The sequence below is a fragment of the Alosa pseudoharengus genome, unplaced genomic scaffold, assembly GCF_046254945.1.
Source record: "Alosa pseudoharengus isolate Yale_2024_CS ecotype anadromous, Long Island Sound unplaced genomic scaffold, YU_APseudo_1.1 YU_APseudo_1.1_scf_4, whole genome shotgun sequence".
NCBI lineage: Eukaryota > Metazoa > Chordata > Actinopteri > Clupeiformes > Clupeidae > Alosa > Alosa pseudoharengus.
The window spans coordinates 3,953,553-3,967,644 of record NW_027468774.1 but is presented as its reverse complement, the minus strand read 5'-3'; the positions used below and the strand labels follow the sequence as shown (position 1 = coordinate 3,967,644).

Genomic DNA, 14,092 nt, shown 5'->3' with positions numbered 1-14,092 from the left:
CCCCCCCCCCCTGTTCTGCCCCTACTGTAGTTTAGCATCTTCTTTGGGGCTTTGGATTAGTGTGACCTGTCTGCTGCCAGGGCTGATTATGGGAGATTATCCCCAGTGAGAGATTCTACTGCCCCACAGCAAGAGGGAACTCTCTGCCCCTTAATACCCCTGGTCAGAAACTGCCTAGTGTGTGTGTGGGGGGGCTTGCAGTGGCTTAATCAAGATGATGCCCTTAAATGTAGGATGTAGGATCTGTGCCTTACAATCTGAGGTGATTTTTACTGAGAAGACTGTCATTTTTACACAAGTTGTTTCCTCTTAAATTGTTTGTTGAACAGCTCTAGGTTTGAAGCATCTTTCTGAACATCAAACTCAAGTTAATTTTAAAACATTTCTTGCGTCCTCCTATGCTTCAGGTATTCAGCTTTCAGTGTTTCGTTGCTTCAGCAAGGGTTAATGTATTTAGACGAAAGATTGTTTTGATTTTTTTATTATTATCATATTCCAGATATGTTGTTTTATATTCGTTCAGTTTTACATTGATATAATTTTAGGTGTGGATGTTCAGTTGAAACAATATCTTGACGATCTATTGATGTAGTCGGACAGGTTGTCAACATATTTTCTTCCACCATACCAAAATCATTGCCATGTTTGTTTGAAAGGTTTTGGTTCTACTGGGTCATTGTGCAGATACACTGAACTCTTACCTCTGCCTGTAATGGTTTTCTAATACGCATGTCAACAACATTGCACCTAATGAAATTATAATTATAAAACATCTTCTGTGTGACTGTCTGTTTTGTATTGAACTGACTTTGTATTGCTCTCATGTTGTAAATCTTGAATATATCTCACATGGCAAGGACAGCTGCATTAGTTACGTGAGGCCAGAGAGAAGTTGTTGATGAAAAAGACGTACAGGGTAAATCTTTATTTCAATACTGGTAGAAAGAGCAGTGTAACAGAAACATTTCACAAATGAACATCAAAATCAAAAAGCACACACGCAAAAAAGCAAGCATTGGCGAGATGCAGAGGGGCGAGAGGAGCCACATGGCCAGAGCACTCTTAGTCTTTTTTCTTTTGGTTCATTTCAAAAATGGTTTGTTGTTTAAAATAGTTTTTGCTCAGCATGTCAGCCATCCCAGAGTATGGAGCTCTACGTGGTCTACTGCTGCAGTGCAACATCCAGGCTCATTAAGGGACATAGAGGGTGTCTAACATGACAGTGAGGCATCAAGGACTGCTCGAAAGTGACAAACTCTCACACTAAGATTTGCGAATGAGCGCAATAGGGTTTTCAGACACAACACATAAACAACACTGTTGCACTCTTAAACCAATTATTTCCAATTACTTGTGTTGGGCAACAACAGTTGAGCAAACACTATTTTGTGCAGAACAAACCCCTTGGCCAACTTAGCACAAATTGCTTTGTATCTGAGAAGGCCTTAAGCTCTGAATGGATGAGTGGAAACAGCGGGCCAACAGCCGATTTCAGACTGCATCCGCTTCAGATTCGGTTCTGATCCGTTCCAGTCTGCTGCCATTGGTGTTTGCGTCTACACCTGAACACTGACACCTCTGTACTGCATTGATCAGCTGGGGATGATGGGATGGCAATGGTGGTGGTGGGGGGGCAATTAGCTCCAGAGACACGGGCCAGGGCAGAAGCAGGGTTCTCTTGCCCCTGCCTCCCGGATCACCATGTCCCTCACCACCTCGACCGTGCCAAAGACTGGGTAGAGTTTCTGGCTGAAGGTGTCAGTGTAGGTGTAGAGGTGAGCCCGGCGCTCCACGTCGTAGAAGGACAGCTGGCCGCCCTCGTAGTCCAGGTAGACGCCCACCTTGCGTGGCAGCGGGAGGTCCGCGGGCAGCGGCGTGCAGGGCACGGTCAGCGCCTTCAGCTCCTGCCCGCGTTCCAGGCGCAGCGTCAGGTAGCCGCTCTCCGTGTTGAGCGAGCGGTAACCGTGACGCAGCGCCGAGGCCCGCGCCACGCCCAGGCGCCAGTCACGCTCTCCCACCTCCACCTCCCAGTAGTGCCGGCCCTCGCTGAAGCCCTCCGCCGCCAGAGCGCACCACCAGCCGTTGAAGCGCCGCCGGCAGTCCGCCACGTCGCACTTCTCGTAGCCGCACCGCATCCGCTTGTTGTCACCGGAGATCACAAGGTCAGGATTCGCTGTCTCGGAGTCAAGGGTCACCTCCTCTGTAGATAAGGATCATCATCATTATATTATATATTATATTATATTGTATTATATTATATATGCTGTGTGATGAAAATATCACACTTCTGTAAATATTAATATACAGTGAAAGTATTGGAAGATATACCTGCTGCATCACCTATCCAGTTCCATACTGAAAGCCAAGAGACAGCCAGAGAGTTATATATTGAGTAATATAAAGACAACTACATCAATGAGAATGTGCTAATGTGAATTTCAAAGCTAGAAAGTCTCAGTCAGCTGTATTAGTTTTTTCTCAGTCACTTTGGGGTAAAAGACTAAAAGTTCAAACTCCACACCATCTAGTCACTTGTGCACATCATAAAAGCAGTTTCTCATTACTTCAGACAAACAGCAAATGCTTTGCCACATCCATGCAATTGCTTGTGCAATTTCACATCAGCAATTGCTACTGCCATAGCGGTCAAATGCATTATATACTGTAGGTTCTCTGTTGAATAGTCCTTCCCCCAAACCCTGCTTGAGTCATTACATACAAATAAATGTTGAACCAGATGTCATTTCTATTACATTTTTCTGTAAAAAAGAACTGCTGTACAGTAAAACAGTTGGGTCTTTCTTTTCTGTGTGACAATGAATTACACAATCTGGCAACAAACTGCGCTACAAACTGTATTCGGTTATTAAGTGATGATGCAATAATTGACTAATAAATCTTTTTCCGGGTCCAACGGCTTTCAAAGCCGCTCGGTTTTCTCCATAGACAGTAAAATAAACATTTTTTTCCCGCTATTCAGTGCAGCCTTTAAGAACATTGCCATCCTACTACTCACTTGGTGCCTCAACCTAATAATCCTATTTTTCGCGGAAGCCTGCACGCAACCCTTGATTGTATCATCTGGCTGCACAGCTACAGTAATTTCTGTGTTAAAAATTAACCGGTTTTGTTTTACTCTCAATAAAACGGAGGTGATGGTGACCAGGTTTATAAGTTGCAAAAAATGGCTGGCTGCGCTAGTAAACGTTTTTTGACCAAAAAGCTGTTGGGCCCGTGACATCGGACTTAACAACCGAATATCACATTGCACTTTTCTGCTTTTTTTGCACCTCTGGTAGTGGTTAGACACAAACTGCATTTCGTTGTCTTTGTACTTGTACTCTGCACAATGACAATAAAGTTGAATCTAATCAAATCGAATCTAATCTAAACAGTACCGTAAAAAGACAATAAATATGGAACCTGTCATATCTACAATCTCCCACATACAGTAATGTGTAACTTTTTACTGTTGAAATGTCAAACAGAACAAACTGCAGCCTTGTGTATTTTCATAAGAAAGTGTTTACAGATTAAACACTTATATTGACAACATGGCAAAGCAATTTGACTATCTTGTTCATAACGATGACACAGGAGCTTTTCACTCCGATTGCACTAACATGTAGCCTGGTCCTACCAGACTCTCATACATTTCATAATGTAGGCTACAGAGAGTCTGGCCACTTTCCATTGCCAAGCTTTAATTTCCTTGAAGGCGAGTACTCTGTTGAAGTTTAAAACTATTGGATCTGCCCAGAGCCACTCTGGATCTGCCATAACCAATCGCTAACGTTTGGTCGTGACGTATGTCTGGCTCAAACTAGCGCACAACCTCAACGTCATCGTTCTCAGCCACTCCCTCTGTTCGCTGATTGGACCTGCAGATTTTTGCAGGAGAAAACCCACGTATATACCGCAGACCCAGACGTACTGAAGGGAAATGAAAATTGACCGGAAGTATGTAGGTGGGCGGAGCCAGGTTAACTAACATGTTGATTGGCATAAATATTTGCTTTTGTGTCATGAACACAGTATTTTGAGCAAGTTAGATGCATTTGTAATTCACTGTGTGGTGCAGTTCACACAAATGGTTTCGAGAAATGCACCAACTAGTGTGCGAGTTAATGATGATTATGCACCAAAGCAGCTGAGAAAAACTGTAATTCAATGGTTCTCAGACAATAACTGCAGCTCCCAGCTACCATTTGTTACTTTAAAGTGTGTGTGTGTGTATGTGTGTGTATGTGTGTGTGTGTGTAGGCCAACAACTTACATGCATGTGGGATGTACCGAGTTGCATCTGAAAATAAGACACACAGGTATTTCATAAGTAAAAACACAGTGCAAGTTCACACCGGAAATGTTGGCATTTGTTAGGCCATTTTTTACAGGAAAGGGATTGAGAGGATGGCTGTAAACATCACATCTACACTTGACATAATGGATGAAAACCAACTAACCAATCTTCTGATTCTTCTGTTTGTGAGCCAACCACAGCCTGGGGATGGTCTCCTGAGGTACACAGACAGACAGGCAGACAGGCAGACAGACAGACAGACAGACAGACAGAATGTAGAATGTCAGGAGTATTCTTCTCTCAGATTACAGGAGACAACCTCAACAGCTCATGACCTCTTATAAGTGGGCACACAACATTACAAAATTACAAGCAATGTATGTTCAGTGATGGAACCATTGGAGAAAGAACAAAGGGGCCCTAAAACTGAACTACCTGGCCGGACATATCCATTCTGTCTGGTATAGATCTGCAACCATTTCTTTCAGACTGTGGCCATTGCTGTTCAAGTGTTGCTTTCTAGATAATGATCTTAACTTCAACATCATCACCATTGAGCCTTAAGGTGATTATGTTTCAGTCGACTAAACAACAAACAAAAAAAATTACTTTTCATCTCTGACTTTTCATTTCAAGAGGCTTAGCTCCTATTCTGCCCATAAAACTTCTGCTCTGAAACAACACAGGAATCAGTGTTTAGTGACAACACTACAAAAAATGATATCTTACCAAGTGTTATAATCTTATATTAAGATACAAAATCTAGTTAAAGGAGAATTCTGGTGTGATATTGACCTAAAGTGTATTGAAACATGATACCGAGTGTGAACGTATGTCTCATAGCCCATCTCGGCTTGTCCCCTGCACTCCAAAATCTGGCGCTAGTTAGCCGATGCTACCAACAGCTTTTTCAATTGTGGTGCTTCGGCATCGGGCTAGCCATGCAAATAAATCACTGTTTTACACCATTTACGAGGCTCAATGTATCTCCACACTTCATTGGTAGACTTCCGAGGGTCCTGACATTTAAAACGAGACATTGAGAACTTTGAAAAAGCACTGGTAGTTTACTTACAAGATGATTTATACAGACAGTATCTTCACGAAGTTTAGCGTTTGCAGCCATCTTGAATTTAGTCACGATAAGTCGAGCGATGAGTAAAAATGAACAGGTATGATAAGGGATCAGATTCCAAAAATAATGCAGTGGAAATGCATGGATTCCAGTTGCTGCTACTGGAAGAAACTGGAATTCATGCATTTCCACTGAATTATTTTTGGAATCTGATCCCTTATCATACCTGTTCATTCTTACTCGTCGCTCGACTTATCGTGACTAAATTCAAGATGGCTGCAAACGCTAAACTTCGTGAAGATACTGTCTGTATAAATCGTCTTGTAAGTAAACTACCAAAGCTGTTGGTAGCATCGGCTAACTAGCGCCAGATTTTGGAGTGCAGGGGACAAGCCGAGATGGGCTATGAGACCTACGTTCACACTCGGTATGATGTTTCAACACACTTTAGGTCAATATCACACCGGAATTCTCCTTTAATATTGTTTTTAATATAAAGATACTTACTTTGAGCTTTCTTGTAAGATTATTTGACTTAAAATAAAAGTAAATTTAGCTTAAATTGTCTTAAATCTTCAATCTTATCTTAAATTAAGATAAAATTACTTACTCCACTGGCAGATAAATTTACTTGTTGTTATGTCTTAATTTAAGAAGATTTTGACTTATTTTGAGTCAAAGATTATAACACTTGGTAACACTTGTAGTGAAGTCAAGGATGTTTAGTGGATGTTAGGAGGTTTGTCTGAGCAATTCTGGTTAAAGTATTTTATGGCTGACGTACAACAGAGTACACACAGAACATTTTAATGCACTTTTCAACACACACACACACACACACACACAAACACACACACACACCAAATATCAATCAACGTTTCAAATATCAGTATATTATAGACACACACAGCACACACAGCCTTCATAAATCTAAAAGTGTGTGTTGAAACTAGGCCTAATCTGGAGTGTGTGTTGGCCACTAGGCCTAATCTGGAGTGTGTGTTGAAACTAGGCCTAATCTGGAGTGTGTGTTGAAACTAGGCCTAATCTAGAGTGTGTGTTGAGACTAGGCCTAATCTGGAGTGTGTGTTGGCCACTAGGCCTAATCTGGAGTGTGTGTTGGCCACTAGGCCTAATCTGGAGTGTGTGTTGAGACTAGGCCTAATCTGGAGTGTGTGTTGGCCATGGCTCCAGACCTTCTCTGCGCTCTCAGCCATCACGGCCCAGATGACAAGCTCCATGGCAGAGCGGAGGTGGGTCAGGCGACCTCTGCGCCACTGGAACTCAAGGTCATCCAGCACCATCAGCACTGGCTCCCCTGGCCACACACCATGCTGGGGCAGAGAGAGGAGCGAGAGGGAAGGAGAGTGGGGGGGTAATGACGGAGAAAGTGAGTTGATAATAGTCACACTGCATGCTGCAGCTCCCTCTCAATGCAGTTTTAATCATCTCTCTAATCACTGCTGACAGGAATGGCAGAGAGAGGGTGTGTGTGTGTGTGTGTGTGTGTGAGAGAGAGAGAGAGAGAGAGAGAGAGAGAGAGAGTGTGTGTGTGTGTGTGTGTGTGAGAGAGAGAGAGAGAGAGAGAGAGAGAGTGTGTGTGTGTGTGTGTGTGTGTGTGTGTGTGTGTGTGTAATGTAATGTGCTCATACTACATCTTTGCACAATGTTTCATGACAACTGGGCCACAGTTCTTGTTCAATCTTGTGGCAGTACTTTTGTGTGTTGCATACAGAAAGACAAGCAGATAAACTACACCGAAGCCGACCTTGGCAGAGGTCAATATATCTCCAAATTAGGCTACAACAATTCAAGGTGTTGCTGTCTACAATCGAGTCTGTTAGCTTTTAGCTTGTTCAATTACTACCTTCAGATGAAACTCGTCCTTTAAACTTCATTGACAGTGAGGTGAGTAGCAGAAATATCACTGGCTAAAACCTGCATAAGGTCTAGACTGGCCAACACCTGCCCCCCCATTAGACTTCACCATATTATGCTGTTACAATAAGCAGGTAAATATAATAAGCTAATTAATCACACCCCGCTGAAGAGGGCGCCATGCCAGGAGTAATGCTACACATGCTGAGAGACTGAGAGAGCATTACAGCAGCAGAGGCCTAATGGCGTTGGCATCAGTGGGAAAAGTGGGTCACAGAGACTTCAATAACAAGAGCATGCGAGGAGGACATAGGGATTACTGCCACATTAATAACATAATCACAGCAAGATGGAGAGAGAGAGAGAGAGAGAGCGCGAGAGAGAGAGAGCGAGAGAGAGAGAGAGAAAGAGAGAGAGAGAAAAGGAAAAGAGGGAGGGATGGAGGGAGGGAGGAGACTGGTGAATGGTGAGAGAGAGAGGGAGTAGTAGAGGTGGAGAGAGAGGGAGTAGTAGAGGTGGAGAGAGAGGGAGCAGTAGAGGTGGAGAGAGAGAGAGGGAGTAGTAGAGGTGGAGAGAGAGGGAGCAGTAGAGGTGGAGAGAGAGGGAGTAGTAGAGGTGGAGAGAGAGAAAGAAAGGATACCCAGTACCTAAAGTAAGGGACCTCTCTGTGTCTGAAGTTATTCCAAACTTTCAAAGCCAGTGTACATAATTATCTATTTTCAAATCTTGAAATGCGGTACAGGGCCTGGGAACTCTAATCCCTCCTGCATCCCTCTCTCTGTTCGCAGTACAGTAATGGGAGTGAGACAGGGTGCAAGTGCCCTCTCTTGCTGCAGCTAAACGGCCAAACAGAATCACTCAGAGAGGGGCTGACTTAAAGAGCATGCAGAAAACAATGAGGGTTGAGTTGGCCCTTGTTCCTACAGAAATCAAACTGCATCAGATTGTTTCACAATCTTCACAAGCTGCTGAGTAAACCCTCCTCAACCCTGCTTCTAGCAGACCCTGCTTAAACAGAGGAACTGCTGGTCATTACAGTCCAACCAACTCCTCATCGTTCCATGAATACTCATTGGACAGTCCAACCAACTCCTCATCATTCCATGAATACTCATTGGACAGTTGTTGGAAATTAGTGTTTCACAACAAACTCCTAACACTGTACATCTGATGCTAATGTATAGCTGTGTGCTTATGTTGCAGTTCCAATGCTGCTGTTGACTGTTACTGTTGCTACAGCTGAACGAATGACTGACTGACTGACTGACTGACTGAATGAATGAATGAATGAATGAATGAATGAATGAATGAATGCAGGGTATTCTGGGCTCCTGTGGTGGCTGACCTGGCGTTTGACCCTCTGCTCTCAGACCATGTTGAAAGCCACTTTCAATTTCGTGCACTGACCATGTCAGCCAGAGATATTGTGATGAATACACCTAATTTTTTGCTTTTTAATTTTTAACTAGGTGGCGCTATACATGAAATAAGTGGTAATGGGATGGGTTGACATGCCCCCTTAAGACCAACATACAAAAAAAAGGTGGACCTTCTAGGCCCTACGGTTCTCGAGATATTAACAGAAAACTGTCTCCGGCCACCTACAGGCCAGTTGGTGTATAGTAACATAAATTAATTTATTGTGTGGCCCCCCATGAACGGAATTCCATGAAACTTGGCGTGCATTCAAAGGGTGTCATAATGATCCTACACTTCCAATTTCGTGCAGTTTTGACTATGTTAGGTCACAGATACCTGCGATTACAACACCTCATTTTTACTTTTTTGTGTTTAACTAGGTGGCGCTATACATGAAATGAGTGGTTATGGAATGGGTTGACATGGCCCCTTGAGATCAACATACAAAACAAAAATGGTCCTCCTAAACCTTACGGTTCTCGAGGTATTCACAGAAAACTGTGTCTGCCCTACCCTCCTTTCGGGGGGTCCAGTCCAGCGGGGGGGCTACAGATCAAAACGAAAAACGATGGTTCCATGCTATCCATGTGGGGTTACATGCCCACCAAGTTTCGTGTACCCCGGTCTTTCAGTGTCCCGGGAATCCTTCGCTGCGCGGCGGTCATAATAATGAATAAATGAATAAATGAATGAATGAATACATGAATGCAGGGTATTCTGGGCTCCTGTGGTGGCTGACCTGGTGCTTGACCCTCTGCTCTCAGACCATGTCTATGTCAGATTAATGAAAGAATGACTGACTGCATGAATGATTAAATAATGAATACATGAATAAATGAATGAATGAATACATGAATGCAGGGTATTCTGGGTCCCTGCGGTGGCTGACCTGGTGCTTGGCCCTCTGCTCTCGGACCATGTCCATGTCAGATGAATGAATGAATGGATGAATCCAGCGTGACTGACCTGGTGCTTGGCCCTCTGCTCTCGGACCATGTCCATGTCAGATGAATGAATGAATGGATGAATCCAGCGTGACTGACCTGGTGCTTGGCCCTCTGCTCTCGGACCATGTCCATGTCAGATGAATGAATGAATGGATGAATCCAGCGTGACTGACCTGGTGCTTGGCCCTCTGCTCTCGGACCCAGTCCATGTCAGATGAATGAATGAATGGATGAATCCAGCGTGACTGACCTGGTGCTTGGCCCTCTGCTCTCGGACCCAGTCCATGATGGTGCTGCGGTGGGCCCCCATGTCGTGCTCGTCGCTCTGCTCCAGCATGCTGAGGAGATGACCCCTCCAGTCACGACGCTCAGGACGCGGGCTGATCAGCAGACTCCTCTGCTGCCAGCGCACACACACACACACACACACACACACACACACACACACACACACACACACGCGTATGCACATACACATACACACATGCATGCAAATACAGATACACACAAACAGGAAAAATGTCAGTGCACATATCGACTTAGGGCAAACACGCATACGCTAGGCAGACATGCAGCGAAATACAGCCAGATCAATGCACACACACACACACACACACACACACACACACAGCATGTTAATGCACTTTTCAACTTAGAGCAGATACACACACACACACACTTCAAATATCAGTATATAATATACCCCCCCTTCATACTGCGGCAGAACCCAAAAGAAGTTCTCTCTCTTGCTCCCTCCCTCTCTCTCCCTCTCTCTCCCCCGTAAGTCCTAGTCCCTAAGTGCGAACCCCCACAAAACCCATGTGCTGCAGCGCTATGCCAAATTCTCTAGTACAGTCTGTCACTGCCAAGGTCATTCACTAAGCCATATGGGATCCAATGCTGATGGCGAGGGAAGCACTGATGCATTGAATTCAAATGTCTGCCCTCACTGTGGAGTTAAGTACTACACTATACGTTCACACATCTACAAGATGACATGGAGATAGAATGACATATAGTCCCTGAATCTCTGAACCTCTTAGTAAAGACTGTACATGCCATTCGGAGAAGCATGACATTCACAATAAAAAGATGCTTCAAAACGAATAAATTACCTCTAATTAATACCCCAATTTAGACATTTATTTGGAAAGAGCTGATATATTGTCATTAATGTATTCACTTAGAGTCCACTCTAAATGTTCCGTCAGGGCCAATGTGGGTGGAAACAGGTTTATATATTTATAATGAGGCCCAAGAGCTCAGTGGAGGCACATGAATCAATAGAGCCAGAAGCAGAGGCCGCTGTGTGATTGGACCGCATGAGTGAGTGTCCCAGCCTGGCTCAGCACCGCAGAGCAGCGTCCAGTCTGACGTGGGTTCAGCAGAGCCTCTGAGGTTGTGTGTGTGTGTGTGTGTGTGTGTGTACTGCAGGAGCCCATTATAACACCTCTTCAGTGGTTGTCTCGGGTAAAAGTGCCTTTATGTGCTTTGTTGTGAAGAACGTAGGGATCTTTGCTGAGTTTTGGAGAGCTGAGGATAACCGTCCTAGCCAACAAGCTAGACTTATGCACTTAAACTACAATAGTCTTCTGTGCCCAGAGGTCCTTTCACCAAATGCCTGCAGCACATGACTCTTTCACAGCCTTCAATACTAAACTTGCTTATAGCCTGATGTTGATCTAGTCAGTCATTAGTCTTCAGTGATATTGGATCCCAATTTGCAGGAAAATACTCATGACTAAACAAATATTGCATTCAATATTGAATAATAGTAGCTCAAAGCTTGCAGATTTAGGAGACTCTATACTAAAAATGATGATTGTGTTATTCTTCACTTAGTTACAGAAATGGCCATTTCCATCATTCCTTTGAAATGCAAGTGCAGAATCACTTACCAAAATATGTAATATTCAATTGTGAGAGAATGATTTGGCACAAACCAACTGAAATTAGAACCATGCCACCAACCAACCTTAACGGCTCCTTCACTGCCAACATTTACTAAAAAAGTACTCAGAAAATGACAATGGCATTCATCATCAAACTGAACTAGCACACCCTTTATTCCTTAAATGTTGCACAGGTGTGCTTGTTACTTTATTCTTCAGGTGAGTGTTTTGCAAGACAGGTGTGTTTCTCACCTTATTCTCTAGTGTGGTTGACCACTCCATGATGAACTCCCGACACAGGTGAGGAGGCCAGACGTCCTCACACGTCCAGATGTGGGCCAGCACATCGGATTTCTGACACAAAAAGACACATGGTATTTAGTCTGTGTGTGTGTGTGTGTGTGTGTGTGTGTGTGTGTGCATGCGTGTGTGTGTGTGTGTGTGTGTGTGTGTGTATGTATGTATGTGTGTGTGTTTGTGTCCCTGTGTTTGCATGTGTGTGCATGTGTAGTGGACTACCCGGCAGAGTCTGTTGAGTTCTCGAGCCAGATCCATGATGAAGAGCTGCGACTCCAGCAGTGGTTCCTTTTTCTCATGCTTCACCTTCTTACGGGACTCCTGCGCAGAACCACAGCAGCAGAACCGGAGCAGCGGAATCAGAACAGCATGCTTGTTTATGTTTTGTGAAAAATTGTATAAAATGTGTACAGTGGTATTAAAATGTGTACACTGTACTGTGGTATTAAAATGTGTACATTGGTATTAAAATGTGCACAGTGGTATTAAAATGTGTACAGTGGTATTAAAATGTGCATAGTGGTATTAAAATTTGCACAGCGATATGCATATCCTTTCAGGTCCTACATTAAGGAGCTGCAGGTTTTATGCTCTGCACTTGATAGGCCACTGTGGTCCTGGAGAAATGAGCCTCATTCCCCTGAATGTAATAAGGCAGTGAAAGCTGACTATCCCTCATTGTGCCACATTCTCAGTTCGGGAGTTATACATCTTCCCCTGTTGTCAGCAATTCCTTACGGTAAGAGTGTGCTGTAACTGATTGAGCTACTGAATGGATTTTTGTACCTTTATGCGAATCTTGAGATTCTTCGCCGGCTCTATAAGAAACTGCAGGCACTCCTTCATCATCTTGACTGACCTAGTTGGTTACAGTAAGATTGAGTATTCAAATACATTACGGCAGAAGTGGTTTACATGCAAAACACACGGCCAATGAAGTTGGTCAATAAGTTGGCTAAAGATTAGAAGATTAGGAGTCATTTGGGACAGACTGATGCGCAATCATGGAGACTCAGAGAGGAAGGGGTAAGAGAGAGAGAGAGAGAGAGAGAGAGCGGGGGAACAAGGAGGGGAAAAGGCCGAGATGGAGAAAGAGAGGCTGTAAATATGTGTGTGCAGGAGTCAGAACGCTGTGTGTGTGTGTGCAGGAGTCAGAACGCTGTGTGTGTGTGTGCAGGAGTCAGAACGCTGAATCACAGATATTTAGCCCTGCACTCTTAGAGCTGGGGGAGACACTGTGTGCTGCAGAGAGAGGAGGTGTGTGTGTGCGTGTGTGCGTGTGTGTGTGTGTGTGTGTGTGTATGTGTACGTGTACGTGCGTGGGTGGGTGGTGTGATGTGAAGTGGGTGCAGGTGCAATAAGGGGAAACTGCAGGATGGGAGATTTTCCCCCATCAAAGCGCCTCTGCAGTCTGATCACCGGGCCTGATCGGCCCTGATCTGGCCTGGCTCCGGGCCACATGCGGCTGCTGTCTGACGCAGGGCAGGAAGCCCACTGAGATCTGAGGCAGCAGCTCAGAGAGAGAGAGTTCTCAAAGCCAGCCTGGCCCAATTATGTTGATTCAGCATGCAGTCAAGGCACAGCACACACACACACACACACACACACACACACACACACACACACACACACACACACGCTTATCATTCTGTCTCCCTCTCTCTCTCTCTTACACAAACAGAAACACACATCTTAATCCTCGTTTCCCTTTCCTTTTCTTCCGTTCTCTTTCACAAACACACATTCAGACAATGACCATGCCATACCTCAAACCTTCTACCACTACATTTGCCATTTCTGCCTAGCTTATACACTCAAAGAAACCATAACCATCATATAAAACCAAAACAAATGACACCATGCGGAACATAGAAGTTATTATAACTACAACAGAGATCCTTATTGGAACCCCTGCTTACAAAAGACATGATGTGTACACAACCTAGAAGAACAACACTCTTTTAAGTACAAAGATTGTTGTATCTTGTAAATAAGAAGAGTACAAGACTCAGTGGTAAGACGGATTCGTTCTGTCCTTATATAATGTGGTGCCAAATTGGCGAACTCCAGCTTTTGGTGGAGACGAACGCACCTTATAGCTCCGCTTGCTCTATAAGGATTTAACGAAATATCACACACACGCAGGTAACACGTGCATCTGAACAAGGTACACCTCCACCAGGCCCGTGCCACTAAGCCGTTAAGGGAATTAAATGTGATGCGTTTTGCGCACGATACCTGTCAGGATGCGGTGTTTTGATTGCTCTTTCCAGTTACGCAAGTC

General features: G+C 44.2%; 2 protein-coding genes across 4 annotated transcripts in view; one reads left to right on the top strand and one right to left on the bottom strand.

The window, feature by feature from the left end:
• Window positions 1–774, top strand: part of itgb4 (integrin, beta 4) — a 51,280-nt gene extending 50,506 nt beyond the window's left edge. For all 3 annotated transcript variants that reach the window (XM_076266976.1, XM_076266975.1, XM_076266974.1), the window contains one exon: window positions 1–774. This exon is cut by the window's left edge and continues 672 nt beyond it. The gene's annotated coding sequence lies outside the window, so the exon portion shown is untranslated.
• A 262-nt stretch (window positions 775–1,036) lies between these two features.
• On the bottom strand, window positions 1,037–12,657 carry LOC143102775 (E3 ubiquitin-protein ligase TRIM50). Its single transcript, XM_076266588.1, has 9 exons — window positions 12,595–12,657; window positions 12,031–12,129; window positions 11,749–11,865; window positions 9,870–10,019; window positions 6,572–6,709; window positions 4,464–4,515; window positions 4,277–4,303; window positions 2,329–2,355; window positions 1,037–2,200 (listed from the first exon to the last, which is right to left on the bottom strand). Exons 1-9 carry the CDS (start codon window positions 12,655–12,657, stop codon window positions 1,638–1,640), a joined length of 1,236 nt encoding a protein of 411 aa, XP_076122703.1. The 3' UTR covers window positions 1,037–1,637.
• Window positions 12,658–14,092: the final 1,435 nt, after the last annotated feature.